The 17,437-nt window shown below is 38.8% G+C and overlaps 1 protein-coding gene across 2 annotated transcripts; it reads left to right on the forward strand.

Moving 5' to 3' along the window:
* The first annotated feature begins 860 nt into the window (after window positions 1–860).
* On the forward strand, window positions 861–7,931 carry polr2f (RNA polymerase II, I and III subunit F). Of its 2 annotated transcripts, none has more exons than XM_088353277.1 (5): window positions 861–1,023; window positions 1,794–1,863; window positions 1,947–2,077; window positions 5,075–5,146; window positions 7,569–7,931. In XM_088353277.1, exons 1-5 carry the CDS (start codon window positions 1,004–1,006, stop codon window positions 7,657–7,659), a joined length of 384 nt encoding a protein of 127 aa, XP_088209403.1. In that variant the 5' UTR covers window positions 861–1,003; the 3' UTR covers window positions 7,660–7,931. The 2 variants fall into 2 exon arrangements, with proteins under 2 accessions (XP_088209403.1, XP_088209412.1); XM_088353286.1 differs by having other exon boundaries at window positions 1,947–2,032.
* The last annotated feature ends 9,506 nt before the right edge of the window (window positions 7,932–17,437 follow it).

Raw genomic sequence — 17,437 nt, forward strand, 5'->3', positions numbered from 1 at the left:
TGCAAACAATAAAATTCAGTACCGAAATTTTCCGTACGTTTAAGTGTTGCATCCCAAAAATATTGGAACACCATTTTAAGAACAAAAAAAGTTCACTACCGACATGAATCAAAATGTTTAATTGATATCATCTCGAGTTTTGGCACGTTTCATAACAATGCACTGAAAGGAAAAGCATTGACACGAGCCTTTAAATCCACTAGATAACGCAAGTGTTTACCAGATTAATCATCATACCTGTCAACCTCCCCGGCTCCATGCCCTTACAAACTGTCGTATTTTCCCTTACAAAATACAAAATAATCTTACACCATATTTTTTTTCCAAACGTGTTTATTTATGTAGTTTACCATGTCATATTGTACATGTGTTTCGTTATATCATAGATATTGTTAATTAACATTTTGTTGTGAGATCCTGAGTTGCTCGACATGAATGAGGTTTATGATAAAAAAAAGTTCAAAAATTAAGTAGTTTGGACGTTCACTGTAGAAAGAAAAAATACATGCAAATATGATTATGTAGAATAATACATTTTCTTATTCAAACTATGAATTAATTTTCTGCATTAAATTATTGTATACTGATTAAAGGGATAACCACAAACCTGATTTTTTTAATTTTCTTATTTTATACTTCCTTTTTTTCTTATCTTCTTTATACAACATAATAATTCGTAAAATTATGCATCAAAGCAAGTGAGCCGTTTGAGAGCCGGCTCTCTTTAATGAGTTGAGCAGAAAAAGCCGGTTCTCTAAAAAGAGGCGGACTTCCTTTCACTACATAAAACCGCTCGCTTCGTTTGCAACGGAAAAAAAACGATACACTTGACAAGGAACCGGAACAAAATTGTTGTACTAATTTCCCGGGGATTAAGATTTCATTGCACATACAAACCGGAAGTTAAGGAGTCCATCGTACTCGTGCGTGTTGACAACAGAAATTAGTTGCCCTACATTACATTAACAGTTTACCTGGCATATTTACAACTCAATAGCAAAATATGTCTGACAACGAAGATAAGTAAGTAATATGAAAAGCACTGTTTTAATATTTGGCAAATAGTTGAGGTAAATGTGTGTTGACTGCGTTACAACTAATCCCTAACCTCACATTATTTTGTCACTGTGATCGTTTTTTTTCACAATGTATTTGAGAACTTCCATTCAGGTGTTAATATCTCACACCTTTAGGAGAAATTTACGACTTTTAAGTCAAAAGGCTATTTTACGTGAATTCTGTAATTCCGAGGAGAACATATTTTAAAGGAGGGGCCGAGTACTGTTACATTTCCTTGAGTGAATCGGGCGAATTAAAAGCAGTGTGGAGAGCGCAGTCCTGCCTGTACTGTGCTGCATTCTGTTGTGTGTACCGAGCATTAGATTTTATCTCAAAATCGCACTACTTTTATTCACGGTACCAGTGATAAGTGTTATGGAATTGATAAAACAAAATTGTCTTGAAGTATATAAATAAATGCTTAAAAGGGTGACGAGGGAAAAAATATCTTCAGTGTATCTTATGATGAATCAGACTTTGAAAGGCCTGAAATAGATACATTGTACATTTTATGTTTATGTTGTGGTTTTAAAGCATGGCCACATGTATTCAACATTTCTCACTTTCAATGCTTAGTTTGAGCTGAGAAAATGTTAAATAAAATGTTCTACCAATTCTTAATAAAAGAAAATAAGTGGTGCGCATTATACACATATCAATACACTATTTCCTCCACACTTTTCTCACCTTTTTAAGCCCTGACCCATTTCTTTGCCTGTCTCTTATGTTTCAAGCTTCGATGACGGAGATTTTGATGACGCAGAGGAGGATGAAGGATTAGATGATTTAGAAAATGTGGAAGACGTAAGTCAATCTATTCACTTTGAAACCATTTGAATTTTATGCAAAAACTGTAAAACTGCCTCATCTTGTCTGTCGACGGACAGGAAGATCAGGAGAATGTACAGATCTTACCGGCGGGCGAAGGCCAGCAGGCAAACCAGAAAAGGATAACAACATCATACATGACAAAGTATGAGCGAGCCAGAGTTTTGGGAACAAGAGCGCTCCAAATAGCGTAAGAAGTGTGTTGGCTTGAATGTGCAACACTCTGTTGTTGCGGATATTTTGAATAAAATGCAGCTGAATATACGGATTTCTTGAACTTGATCATAAAACCTGTATAGAGAGAACGGCAACCTTTTTGAGAGATTAAAGCAAGAGAAAATTTTACAACCGTCAAACCTGATCTCCAGACCAAAGCTAGGTATTCTTTGTGCTTTCATAAAATACATGAAATAATAGAAATAAAAAATTAGCCAGCGCCTGTGTATCAACAAACATCCCACTTCAAATGTGGCTCCCTGTCGATGTTAAGGTAATTTATTGGGAGTGATTTTGACCGTCATTTTTGTCGTTGACAATGCTTTCAAGACCATGTGCGAGCTGAGTTCTTACATAAAATGTCACAAAATATTGCAAAGGAGGAGGATGTATTTACTTACAACTATGTGACGTGGGCACAGTCTAATCTTATGAAACGAGTTGTCATTATTCGTCAATTCAATTTTATAGATGCCAATCTCAGATCTTTGATAGCTACAGTGCCCTCGCATTAATTTCTTTGTTTTTCAAATATTTACCCCTTACTAAGCTTTCAGATCATCTAACCAATTTAACTGTTACACGTTAAAGCATCTCAATTGGACTTAAATCCAGGCTTTGACCTTACCACTCCAGAACCCTCTTTTTTTTTTTTTTGAGCCATTCGGGGTTGGACTTGCTCGTGTGTTTTAAATCGCTGTTCTGCTGCATGATCTACGAGCGCTTGAGTTTGAGGGCACAAACTGTCCTCCTTCGGGATCTTCTGGTAAACACCAAAATACATTATTCCGTCAACCACAGCAAGTTGTCCTGGTCCAGTAATACACTGGCAAGTCCACCTCTGAACAGCTCCAAAAAACAAACAAAATGAAGGTTCTGGAGTTGCCAAGTCAAAGTCTTAATTCAAATTCAATTAAGACGCTGTAGTGTGACCTTCAAAGGGCAAATTTGAAATCATTTTGCAAAGAAGGGTGGGCCAAAATTCCTCAACACCGTTGTAAGACTTATTACCAATTATCGTAAACGTTTGATTTCTGTTAATGCTGCCAGAGGGGGCCCAACTTGCTATCAGGTTAGGGGGGGTAATTGCCTTTTCACATAGGTTTAGATTTTTTTGTGCCTTTAATAATCAAATAAACATTTCAAAACAGCAATTTGCATTTCCTTGGGTCATCACTGTGTGATGATAACATTTGTTTGATGATCTAAAACCCTTTTGTGAGTAATAAATATGAAAAAAACAACACAGAAAACGGGAAGGGGGCAAGTACTTTTTCACGCCACTGTACAAACCTTCGTCTTAAAAGTCCTCATGCGCATCCTTGATCATTCGTCATTTGTTTCATTACTTGCGCAAATTATACGCTTGAAAAATTATCCGGGAAGTTGTGGAAGGCAGACATCATACTCGCTTGTGTATTACAATGCATTTCATCGCCTAAGAGACACTAAAAAAAAATTGCAATGACATTTTTTACCAGCCTAAAGACTGAAAAGCGCTACAGCACTCTTTCCGCTAGTGGTAGATACAGGGTGATGCTCTCCTGGCCTAAGTGCATTAAAAAGGTCAATTTTATCTCCAAGCCAAATGTCCTCATGAATCAAGCCGCACCTGGCTCGGGAGCCATACCTTCCGTTCCCAACAAAGGCTGCAATAATGAATCGATAAAAACGATTATGGCAAGTGTTGGCACCAAATTTCATCATCGATTTGTTGTGTCGCGTGATATATGCGTTGAATTTCATTCTGACATTGTATTGTAGTTGGGCTGTATACTTGTCGTACCACTTCATACAGCAGCGGGCGACTCAAGATCATATCTTGGTGCGTGACATCCTCTTGAGCCAGCGACAAACTTGAGTAGAACTTTGGTTTGGCAGAGGGTGCTCTGAGACCATGCTTTGATTCACTCGGTACTCTTGATCTGAAAAAGTACTTACATTGCCACCCAATCGTGCCTCTCTTTTTTTTCGCACTTTATGAAAAAAGGATAGCGTAAAAAAGTGTAGTTAACTTGTTTTGAGGGAACCAGGTTCTTTTTTCTTCTTTTTTTATCATTTTTTCCTTTCATGTTTTGTCTTCTGTTTCCTTTTTCATCACTTTGTCTTTTTCCTTGTCTTGTCCTCTTTTTCTTATTTGCTCCTGCCTTTTTCCTTTCTGTTTTTACTTTTTTTCTTGTCTTCTTTTGTTTCTTTTTCCCAGCCCTTAACTTCTTTTTTTCTTGTTATTTCTTTCCTTTTTGTCTTTTTTTTTTTTTTTTTAATTATTTTTCTTTCATTCCTTTGTCTTTTTTTTTCTCCAGACCTGTCTCACCACTACAGCTCTTTGGGGGAGCAGAGTATATCTGTGGTTAGGCACTGCCCACCCCTGGTAACGCCCCTGGCAGAGACTAAACAACCGGTCAAATGGATGTCTAAAGAATTTAAGTGATTATAGATCTTTAATCACAAATAATGGGGCTGGAATGGCTGTTCTGTTTGACCTGGTCTCTTCCGGATGTCATATCATTCCCGGTCTTCTTTTCATAGAGCTTCAGGAAAAAATTGCTCTACAATACAGGAACACATCATGCTGTTTTGGGGTTGACTTCACTTCACTTTTAACTTGCGATTTGAGGGCGGCCCGCACCGCGTTGGCGCAGATTGCCGAGAAGCGGATGTAACTGATTCCCACTTGTCTCCAGTATGCGACCATTTTAGCCGTCTTGTGTTCAGTAGCCTCTGCAGCGTCAAGGGCAGGACAAGGGAATCGAATTATATTAAAAAGTAAATAATATAAAATATATTAATAATCATGAGGTGCATTAATTATGACTAAACAAGTGAAGTGGATATTAATAATGGAAGTAACAATGACTGAATTAAAAAAAACATGTTATAAATGTAACTAGTACAATCACCACTATACAGTAAATGCAAAAACTATTTTGTAATGTTGTGTTTTAAATGTGATGCAATTTTTCTCTGACAGGATGTGCGCACCGGTCATGGTGGAGCTGGAAGGAGAAACCGACCCCTTACAGATTGCAATGAAAGAGCTCAAGTATGTACTGCTTCGATTTGTATCTCTGTTTCCAACAAATCCTCCGAAGCTTTAAAAAAACGTTCCAGTTTCTTTTTATCGATGTCCTCTCTTTGAAAATCATTATGCAAACAAAAGATTGACTAGGCGCCACAAGAAGTGGAATGGATACCACTAGAGTCTTCCTTTCTCTCTGAAATAACCCCATGACAACAGTAACGAAGCTGGAGTGATCAATGACCCAAACACTTGTGTGACTTTTTCTTAATAAACATGGCGGTCTTGACTTAAAACAGGGTTCCCGGGATCCTTGAAAAGTCTTAAAAGGCATTGAATTTGTTATTGTAAAAATAAGGCCTTGATTGGCATAAATGTCTCGAATCACATTTCTGAAAGTCTTTAAAATATATATTTGTTTGAGCTAAAAAGACATAGTAACATTTATCAATTGTTTTTTGAATAATTCAACATGGTGTGACCACAATAACGGAACAAGGTGATGTGGTTTCAGTCGGGCTTTTCAGAGTAGACTCATATCTCTGTGACCCACAATACACACAGAAAACTAGACGTTTACTTTGGACCATGGTAAAGTACAAATTTATCGAGAAGTTGCTGTTGGACGAACGTTTTTTCGCCATGGCCAAAAGCTGTGCCAGGTAATGTGTATGAGGCATGGTGTATTGTGTGCAAGAAATATTAGTGGTTGTTTTCCAATTTAGTTTTTTGTGAACTTGGTCTTAAATCTGATTTCAAACAGCATAAAAAGTTTGAAAAATTCTTGAATCTAAATTTCCTTAAGCTTTAGAAACCTTGTAAAAAACACATTTGGTGCACATGTTTATCTCGTGAAAGACATTGTCCATTTCATAACACCTCCTCATGGTGTAAAAAACTTCATCAAGAAAAAAAATATTGATTTTAATATGAAGCAAAAGCACATGAACTATCTTATAAATGTGCATTTTTAAAATGGAAAGTGTATTATTTAGCGCCTCTTAGTGGCATAAAAAATATAATTCATAAAAATCAATATTTTGAATGTAACATTAGGCAAAAATATATGGTAAATGGTCTGCATTCATAATAATAATAATAATAATAATTTCCTTGTATTGTCATTCTGTGTAACAATGTACACAGAACGAAATGTCGATTGCACCTGACCCGTTGTAGCGAGCCGATGCAGCCGCAGCCAACAGAGGGCGCCGCCGACCACTTTTTAAGTCTTAGGAATATAGCGCTTTTCAAGTCAATGAAGACTTACCAAAGCACTTTACAATGTGCTTCACACTTACCCATTCACACACCAAAAGCGGCCGTGCAGCCATGCAAGGCGCCAACCTGCTTATTGGGGGCATTAGGGATTCAGTGTCTTGCCCAAAGACACTTCGACATATAACACGGAGGAGCCGGTAATCGAACATGTGATCTCTTGATCCCAAGATGAGCGCTCTACCTGCTGAGCTAATAAAAACATAAAAATCTATACTTTTAAATACTTGTAGGTAGAGATATTTGTATTTATCTGACATGAAACGAGGATTATTTGGAGCAGTGTTTGGCTAGCACCGGGCCGCGGGCTGGTACCGGACCGTGGGCCATTTGGTACTGGGCTGCACATAAAGAAAACAAGTTGCCTGATTTTTTATCAATGCCATATTTATTCGTGTATACACGCATTTAAAAACTTCCAAAGTCTGGGTTCGCGTTATGCACAATATTTTCTATGGGAGTATATTACCAAGCCATGATTAATTAGTCGACAAATACTGCTGACGACATTTGCCTAATGTTGGATAAAACTAATCAAATCGAGTTTGCAGCACTGAGAGCGACGAATCCTAACCTCTAGACCTCTAAGGTTGTAGATGTCTTAGATTTTACCCCATCATCATCACTCTATTTTCACTCACGGTGCCAAATTGTTCAACTTAGTATTGCTGCATTAGGGAAACATGGTACCATAAGTAGAAATAGTGTAGCGGTAAGAGAAAATCTAATGCATTTTCCTATGTCATCTAGATTCCTTGTGGACTAATGATTACACAGTGCACTAAGGCCAACTATTGTTATTATTATCAATAATGTTATTATTGGGCCGGGGTGTGAGAATATAGTAATGTAGAGGAGAGGTTGCAGACCTCTGACCTGCAGAGAGCTGACCTGATTGTTCGCCAAAAATGGTGCAGTTTGGTCAGTTTGAGTTACCATAGTTTTTATTTCTTCTTGCACTCTGTAGCACTCGTTTTCAAATGCATGATACAATACAGCAACATCTAGTTGTCAAATATTACATGGTGTCCCTTTAACCTTTTACCGTTCCTGTTAAAATTGGCCCAATCCAAGACAAACCCAGAGTAAATTGAATGTTGTTCTTGAACCGTTTGGAGAATATGGATGGTTTTGGTCTCTAACCTAGTTTCCTTGTCCCATCCATCAGGTGCGGAAAGATCCCTATCATCATCCGCCGCTACCTTCCTGATGGAAGTTACGAAGATTGGGGATGTGATGAGCTCATCATTAACGATTAGTTGTCGGGTGCAAGCCCCTCTTCCTTCTAACTGCAAATGTCCACCAGTGGCGCTGTTGTCTTTCTTCCTGAGCCGACACGACAAAAAGATTCCCCGCCACTAAAAATTGAATCCAAACTGTTGAACCGCATTATGACAGATTTTCAAAGGGGGAAGTACCATCAATGTTTGTTTTTGGAAATCAAAATCCTCTGTTTGTTGTTCTATTGGAGACCTGCCTGTAAAATTATAGTTGTGTATGTGTTTTTTTTTAATAAACTCTTATCACAGTACTAGTCGCTTTTGTAGTCCACTAAGAACACCGGGTCTTTCAGAACACTAAAAAAACTGCTTTGGTTTGTTCGTCTTTAGAACTTCACCACAATAGAATGTTCAAAACAACTATGGTTGTCTGGGACTGGTTTTATGAGAATTCTGTTACCCAAATTTCCCTGGAGCTGTTGACATAGTCATGAGGTGGATTGGAACAGTTAGAAACCAAAAAAGTTTATTTTTGTGCCACCTTCATGATTTTTGTCATCTGGAATCCTATTATTCTTCTGTATTATTTATGTTGCGATTTCTGTAATAGCTCACATTTAAAGCTTTTGGTGGTGTGACGTGTTTGCCGCCCTTGTGAAGTTGGGGCCTCTGCAGCTATTGGCAAGAGGTGTAGTTACTTTTTTATTGTTTGAGCCAAGAGAGTGCTGGAAACGGCAATAAAAATCTCCAGAACAAACACGTACACAAGCGCAAAGCTCACAGACAGTCCCTGTATTGTTTGGGGCAGAAACTAGGTCATTGTTGGCTGTAAAACATGCACTTGCTTGTTGCTATGCCAGTGGGAAATAATATAGGAAAATCTGTATGGTATACTGATGCACACATACAATTAAAATTCTGTTCATGCACCCCAAACAAGCGGATAAAGTAATTCAACCCCCCCAAAAATCCTTTATTATTATTATTACATCAAGGGTGACTAAGTCAAATAGGAAGAAGGGCAGAGTAAAGAATGGCTATAAGTCAAACCCATGACCTCGGAACAGTGCCGCAGACGAGCTATCTATAAATTATGAACAAAAAGTAAAGCAATGTTGTCTCATTGCCCTCATTTTCAGTTGCATTACACAATACAGCGACATCTCGCTGTCAATTAATACACTTCTTATCTTTAAGAAATGGCAGTGAATCGATTAGGGAATGACAATTTCCAGATTGAGTTGGGGAAGTCAAAGGTTTTCTTTGTCGCTGCTCAGTATTCTGAAAAAATGTTTCTCGGGGGTTGGAAAAAATTGCTTAAGAGTTGTACAGAATTTGGAATTTTGTTACTCTCTGCCGCCTTCTCCAGGGTTGTGTCATCACTGCAGCCTCAGCTCATTCAGGATGCGCGTGCAAGTACGTGCATTTATGTTGTTGCTGCTAAAAGTTATTGTACTTTTCATTGCACTTTTCTTTTTCACTCACGAGCATTTCACAATTATTAGAATTTATCCCAGTCTCTGCACTATGTCGTAAATACTTTTAGTCCAGATCTCCTCAAGTGTAGTTCCAGCGGCTTTTAAGTCAGCTGTTATTAAACCTACACTGGAACGACCCAACCTTGATCCAGAAAACTTATATAATTATAGACCTGTGTCAAACCTATCGTTTCGTTCTAAAGTACTGGAAAAAGTTGTGGCACAGCAGCTGAATAATTTTATATACGAGAACAATCTTTTTGAATCATGCAATCATGATTCAGGGCTAACCACTCTACTGAGACAGCCCTGATTAAGGTAACCAGTGATCTTCTACTGGCAATGGACTCTGGCGCTTCATCGCTTTTGCTGCTGCTGGACCTTAGTGCTGCCTTTGACACTGTGGACCATAATAGCTTTCTAGACCGGTTGGAAAAATAGATTGGTCTTTCAGGAACTGTCCTCTTATGGTTCAGATCCTACCTATCAGATAGGATGCACTGTGTTAAATATGGTGAAATTACATCTTAGCCCTCTAGTGTTACCTGTGGTGTTCCGCAGGGTTCAGTACTTGGTCCCCTTCTTTTCAGCATTTACATGCTTCCATTAAGTGATATTATCCGTAAGTATAATATTAGTTTCCACTGCTACGCAGATGACACTCAACTATATCTTCGATGGGGGAATCTGCCACACTAAATTGTGGAAATTTGGAGGCCTGCCTCACTGAGATATTAGAATCGATGTCACTCAACTTCTTGCGCCTTAACCCTAAAAAGACCAAAATATTAGTTATTGGTCCATCTCAATGCCGTGACTGGTTCTCAAAAACTGCTCTGAACATTGACAAATGAAGTATCACCCAGAGCGACCCGGTCAAAAATTTAGGTGTCATATTTGACCCCAATCCTTTCAAACACACGTTAAGAATACTACTAGAACAGCTTTTTTCCATCTTCGCAACATTGCTAAAATTTGCCCTATGCTGTCTCAGTCGGATGCGGAGATTATAAATCATGGGTTTGTTACCTCCCGTTTTGATTACTGTAATGCACTACTCTCCGGTCTCCCGAAGTCCAAAATCAAGAGCCTTCAGCTAGTACAAAATGCTGCAGCGAGGCTTTTAACTAAGACAAGAAAGTTTGATAACATTAATCTGATTTTAGTTAACCTGCATTGGCTCCCTGTTAGCTCAAGATGTGATTTTAAGGTTCTGTTGGTAGTATACAAAATCATGCATGCACTTGCTCCCTCATATCTTTCAGATTTCACTTCCCCCTATGTTCCGGCCTGGAGCCTTCGCTCAGAAAATGCTGGTGTACTAGTGATCCCAAGAGCCAAGAAGAGATCCGCAGGTTCGAGAGCGTTCTCCATTCGGGCCCCAGTCCTGTGGAACGCATTCCCCTGAGATTCGATCTGCAACCTCAGTGGAACTGTTTAAATCTAGGCTTAAAACACATTTCTATTCTATAGCATATGAATAACCTATATTTTATGTTGACTGTGTATTATTTGTTGTTGCAACATCCATTGCCGCCTGGTCATCCTGGAAGGGGGATTACATGTGCGGTCCCTTCTCAAGGTTTCTTCATTCTCCTCATGTTGAGGTTTTTGAGTTTTTCCTTGCCCTCGTGTAGGTTTTAGATCAGGTGATGGTGTCATAATAGTCTGTGGTTTGCAATAATCTGTAGTCTGTGCAGCCCTTTGAGACTCTGTGATTAAGGGATATACAAATAAACATGACTTGACTGATCGTCTTTTTTCTTTAAAGTCTTTATTTCATGTTTACCCTGGATTGCCATGTTTAATCACGTTGAGATTAATGACATTCAAGGGAATTTAATTTCTAAGAGGTGCTCGAATTAACTCTTTTATTTCATATTTCTTGGGGTTTGGGTTGGCGTATGGACTCTATATAAGGCAGGAATTTCCTTACTTTCATCATTTTCATGCTACACTGACAACTCGAAATTAAAAAATATAGAGACGGGCATGACGTCCCTTTCCAGACCTCCAGCTCCATTTCTCTAACCTAATTTGCTCTGCCTCGAACAGCGTTAAAAGTAAGATAAAAGCAGGTAGGTGTAGTGAAAAAAAGGCAAAAGGGTTCTTTGAGTTTAGTTGGGCATTGTCAACACCTTTATATGGAGCCAGATCTGTTACAGAAACTGGCTTTTGGGACATGGAATGTGACCTCTTTGGTAGGGAAGGAGCTGTTGTGTGAGGTTGAGAGGTTCCGACTAGATATATTGAGACTCACCTTTACACGCAGCTTGTTCTCTGGTACTGGTCCTCTCATGAGGGGCTCACCTCAACTTGGAAAGTTGTGAAGCGATGCGTGAAATCCTTCAAAGATATCCCCAATCCCACTAACACGTCTGTCTACCCGTGAGGAAGCAGAATCTGGGTACTCTGAGATTGGTTCTCGTATCTCTGGGGGTTGAATTCACTGAGGTGGTATAAACCTCCTCGGTGGCAAGGCCCCGGCGATGGATGAGATCCGTCCAGAGTTCATTAAGGCTCTGCATGTTGTGGGGTCTTTTCGGTGGTACTGGAGAGGAGGCTTCGCCAGGAATTCGGAATCTCTGATTTAGGAGGACGTTCTCCAGCTGACCAAAGGTAACGCAACTAACCGTCTTGGTGCTGGGCATTAATAATCATTCTGACACACTATGAAATAATTCTTGATCATATAAATGAGTTGATTACCTTGAATTTGGGGGGTTATTGACTACTTTTTACCATAATCGCTAACCACAGAGTTAAGTTCTAAGTAAAGTGATAAATATTATTCAAAGCGGGCAGCACGGCAGTGCAGTGGTTAGCGCTTGTGCGGCACAGTTCTGAGGTCATGAGATCGAACCTTCGTGCATGTTCATGAGTTTGCATATTCTCCCCGTGCTTGTGTGGGTTTCCGCCGGGCACTCCGGTTTCCTCCCGCATTCCAAAAACATGCATGTCAGGTTAATTGGCCGGTTCAAATTGTCCTTAGCTGTGAATGAGCGATAGAGTTGTCTGTCTCTGTGTGCCCTGCGACTGTCTGGCAACCAGTTCAGGGTGTCCCCTGCCCACTGCCCGAAGATAGCTGGGATCGGATAAGCACCCCCGGACCCTACTGAGGATAAGCGGTGCAGATAATGGATGGATTGATATTATTCAAAGCAATTTTCTCTACGCAGCTAAAATTAGTTTCCTCCGCAGGGTGGTTGTGCTCTCTTAGAGATGGGTTGAGAAGCTCGGTCATTCTGGAGGGACTCAGTCTAGGACTGCTTCCCCTTCGTGTTGAGAGGAGCCAGCTGAGGTGGCCTGGGCATCTGATAAGAGTGCTTCCTGGTCGCCTCCCTAGGGAGGTGCTCCAGGCATGTTCACGTTGGAAAGACGGCTCTAGGCTGGCCTGAGGAAGCCCTGGGATCCTGTCGGATAAGCTGGATGAAGTGGCTGGGGATAGGGAGGTCTGGTCTTGCCAGATAAGTAAAAGACGATGGATGGATAGAACCTTGCAGATTACAGCTCACATTTATTAAAAATGGATTTCAAATCCATTCACGCTGTATTTTTGCTACAGCTCGCGTGTCAGTGCAATTGTAGAGAAGCTGGCCAGACAAACATTGGGAACTTTGCTCTGATCTTAAACAAGCGATTCCACAATGAATCCGGTTGATGCCAGTTGTGATGATTTCAAATGCGACTGTTTTCTGCTAAGTGGTGGCTGCCCGAGGCCTTGCGGGCTACTTTCATGGCCATGTGACAATCAGCTGCAGCAACCGCTGTGAGGACATCAGGTCGCCTGCAGCTGTAGATTCGGCTAAAATCTTTCATCTCCTAACGGAAAGCACGCCATCAGCTCGCTCGCCGCCCACATTCGGAATCAGTCGTTTGCTCCTTCCGTCACACATTTTTGGAGACTGTGATCCTAAAACAGTCGCGGCGCTGTCCTTTATTTGTCGCATCTAGTTTAACTGTGTTCGTAAAAGTCATCAGGCAAAACCTCAGCTTTAATTCAGTATGTCTTTTTGTGTGGATCTGCTTCAGGTTTTTGAAATAAAACAAGGCTGGGCAAACTTTTTGAGCCGCGGGTCGCATCGGTTTGTAAAAGTTTGCTAAGTCTTGGAGCCGGAGGGGAACAAAACGGCTGATTGATGCATTTAATTGGTTGTAAATTCCGATAGAGTCATAAATCCAATATGTTGGTAATACAGAAGGAAATAAGATAACATAGGCCAGCCCAAGTTTGCATTTACCTGCACAGTCATCTTTCAGTTCCTATATGTTCATAAAGGGACCATTTCATCCAATTACTTTTGACACTCACACCAGGCTGTACTTGCCCAAGATAGACCTCAGGGAACGTGCTCCTGAGACCATAGTGGTAAAGGGATACACCCAACCATGAGCAAATAAACATCTCCCTTTTAAGCACTAAATTATATTATTTTGCATGGAGGAACACAATGCAATAGGGCATGATATTCAATATCTCGATAAAAAGTTGATTCAAAAACCAAGTACAGAAAATGGAGCCAGCAATTTAAATGTTGGCCATGAGGGAAAGGAAAAATGTAGTTTCATGGGGGCAATAGATAATAAAGAAACTATAATAAAAACACACATTTATTAGTATGATTCTAATTTATAATAGCAATTATATCTTTACCATTTTCATTTGGCAGGCTGGGTTAAAACGCCTGAGTAAAAGATTGATTTATTTACTAATTATATATATATATATATATATATATATATATATATATATATATATATATAATCTCTCTCTCTATATATCACGAGGTGGAACCGGACCAGAACGGAGGTAGGAAGGGAGAACTCAATTGCGTTGACAATCATAACTTTTATTTAACAAAATAAAAGTCATCCAAAACTCCGGAACAAAACAGAACAAAAACATTCTTACACTCAGAATGGGCAAGTACAGGTTTCCTCCGACTCAAACTAAACAGGACAGGGCATAACAGAACAGAAAAGGTGTAATGAGCCAGCACCCGCAAAACCCACAACCCAGCCTTAAGTAGCACACACGCAATTAGCTGATCTGCTTCAGCTGGTGCCCAGGGGGCGGGGCCAGCCGGTCGCCAAGGCGACTATGCTGGCCATGACATATATATATATATATATATATATATATATATATATATATATATATATATATATATATATATATATCGCAATGCATGCAGGGTCTAGTAGGAGGATATTGAGGGTCTATGAGAGTCTCTTTTTATTCTGATGACCTTCTAGGCCTGGCAGCTATAGCCAAGGCTCCCTTGTTTCCCCCTTCCCCCTCAATGGTTCGCTTTGTCTTTACCCAGTCCAATAAGCAAAGAGCATTGCGAGTCAAGCTTAAACACTCACTTAGAAATTCAGTCATATAACCATTAGAGTATACAAGAACAAATAGTGAAACACGACCTGACAATTGGCATCAATATTGAATCGCTAAATGAAGGTATCTTATTAATCCTTACAGAAAGGATAGCGGTAGGTTGCTGTGTTTTGTGTAATCCTTACCATACAAATCTATTTGTATTCTTCAGTCACGACACTAATAAATAATTACCATCATAACGTTCGAAATAAGGATTAAAATCCAGAGCTTATGCTTCATGAGCAAGTTTTAGAACTTTGTTTTGCACTTTTAATCAATGCTTGTCTGTTTTGGGGAATGGAGGAGATTGCAATTTAAAAGAAATATTATTATTGTTTTATTTTTTTATCACTAAAAAAACAATTAATGATCCAAGCAATGTTAGACGTTAGACAACGTAGCTACATGACTTTTTTTTACCTACGTGACAATGTATAGCCTCGCAAGTTTCTGTCTTTTTTGAGAAGCGGCTTTTAGAACAAAGCCCACTTTAAAGAGCCGGTTTTAATCAATGCTTGTCTGTTTTGGGGAATGGAGGAGATTGCAATTTAAAAGAAATATTATTATTGTTTTATTTTTTTATCACTAAAAAAACAATTAATGATCCAAGCAATGTTAGACGTTAGACAACGTAGCTACATGACTTTTTTTTACCTACGTGACAATGTATAGCCTCGCAAGTTTCTGTCTTTTTTGAGAAGCGGCTTTTAGAACAAAGCCCACTTTAAAGAGCCGGTTCTTTCGGCTCCCAAACGACTCTTCAGAATTTTTGAGGGGCTTTCATCTTCATGATTGCCAAAATGAAGACACCTGGGGCAATCGTTTGGCGCGCAGGAGCGCGCTCTTTGATTGGCTGGCACTCTCCTCTTAAGCTGTCATCGCTCAGAGCGGAGTGTCAGACCGTACTTGTGTCTGTGTGTTTTGCCAGATTCCAGTACCAAAGACCTCTCCTGTTTGATTCCTGCCTGCCTTCGGTTTCGACCTATTTCTGTCCCACGTTTACGACCTGCTATCCTGCTCTGGCCATCGACCTGCCCCCTATGCCGTATCGATTCTGCCTACCTGTCACGGAACTGCCATTCCGTCCAACGCTGCTAGCGACCGACAACCATCGGCTTCCAAAGCAAGCTCTGTCAGCTCAATCCAATAAAGATTCCTTTAAAACGAACGCAATTGGGCCCAAGATTCCATTCTGGGTCGTGACATTCATCAATATATTAACAATTATCATTGTTAAAAAAATGACTTAAAAAGAGAGGGGAAGGTAAAACCCAAAAAAGAAAAATAGACAAAAATAAAAAAATAACAAAAATATAAATAAAAGAAAAAGAAAAAAAGGAAAATAAAAAAAGGGAAAATAGTGTAAAACAAAAAATAGAAGTAAACAGGAAAAACAAGAAAAAAAGGAAAAAAGAAAAAAGAAAGTTAAAAAAAGAAAAGAAAAAAGAATACTAGAAAACAAAGGAAGAAAAAAGGCAAGAATAAAAGAGTAAAAGCTAAGAATAAAGAAACAAATGAGAAAAAAACTAAAGAAAATGGTAAAACTAAAGAAGAAAAAGAAAAAACACAGGAAAAAAACACATGTTATATTTTACCCCTTACCAGTATTTTAATCTACATTAACGACATAATTATCGATGTTTACGGACACGCTGTAATAATGTTTGGAATTTCTTTTAGTATGTGGCTATTTTAAAGAAGCTTTTGGGGTAGGCTAATATGCAAGTATATATGATACTTGAAATCCTTTTGGTTTTGCTGATCATTTTGTTTTAAAAATAACATAAATAAATAACATATTCTACGTCTCTGCTTTAAAATGCAAAATTCTTTCATCGGATACATTTAAAAAGTTAATTATTTTCTTGATTTGGGTCTGCAGCTTGTCATTAGGGCAGAATGGATACTGAAGTCAGACTAGTTGAAAACCACTGCTTAGGAGACCTGATACCATGGGGACAAGAGAAACACATACAGTATACCGTAGTTTTTGGGCTGTAAGGCCCACATTTGAATTTATGGAAAATGTTGTGGTTTTGGGTGTGCCTTATAGTTTGGAAAATACAGAAAATAAATAATTCCCCCAAATTAAAAACGAGCATAGACTAGAAGCAAATCAACAGCATGAAATAAATCATTAAGGTGTATTGAGGTGGAAGAGGACCCACGTTGCAGGGTGAGGAGGCAGCAGTGTGCTCAAAATAATTGGGTTCAATTATTCAACACAATTGACAAAAAAATAGTTATTATGAATCTTTAGTAGCTCATGAGATAAAGCGCTCGTCTTGAGATCAAGATATGTTGTATGACGACGTGTCCTTTAGCAAGACACTGAATCCCTACTGCCCCTGATAAGCAGTAAGTAGTAGACTTGAATGGCTGACGCTGCTATCCGTGTGAGAGTATGTGTGAATGAGTAAGCGTGAAGCATATTGTAAAGCGCGTTGGGAGATCTTCATTGACTTGAAAAGCGCTATATAAATGCAGACCATTTACATGAAAGAAAAAAAAGAATAATTTAGAAATTGATTAGTCAGTGTGAATTAGCTGTTTGGGGTTGTTGGGCGGGGTAATAGGATATTTGATCGTTATATTGTATCCTGAATGCTATAATAAAGCACATTTGAGGCAATTTATGCTCAACACATTCCATTTAATTTGATTTGACAAGGATACATGACTTCAAAAGTCCTGAAGTTAAAACGAATTACAACATTAATTACAAATAGAGCGTTTTTGTTCATTTATGTTAAATTATATTTAAAAACATTTCACAGTTCAACATTGTTTTTCTAGTTTATAATATACTTTCGGAATTGTGTTTTTGTCTGTATTCTTTCTGCTTATTCATTCTTGAATTGCACTATTTACAACATTATTTTATATCTTCTTTTGTCTTTTAAGTCATCAGGTTACTTGATCAATTAAAATAATGACAACTATATATATATATATA

The sequence above is a fragment of the Urocampus carinirostris genome, chromosome 1 (genome assembly GCF_059441175.1).
Source record: "Urocampus carinirostris isolate Australia breed hairy pipefish chromosome 1, RoL_Ucar_1.0, whole genome shotgun sequence".
NCBI classification, from domain to species: Eukaryota; Metazoa; Chordata; class Actinopteri; order Syngnathiformes; family Syngnathidae; genus Urocampus; species Urocampus carinirostris.

Excerpts from the sequence above, each read along its gene's own strand:
- polr2f (XM_088353277.1), top strand. The coding sequence starts at position 1,004 with ATGTCTGACAACGAAGATAA. Across the intron at positions 2,078-5,074 it reads ACAAGAGCGCTCCAAATAGC|GATGTGCGCACCGGTCATGG; the intron begins GTAAGAAGTGTG and ends TTTCTCTGACAG. Across the intron at positions 5,147-7,568 it reads ATTGCAATGAAAGAGCTCAA|GTGCGGAAAGATCCCTATCA; the intron begins GTATGTACTGCT and ends CCCATCCATCAG.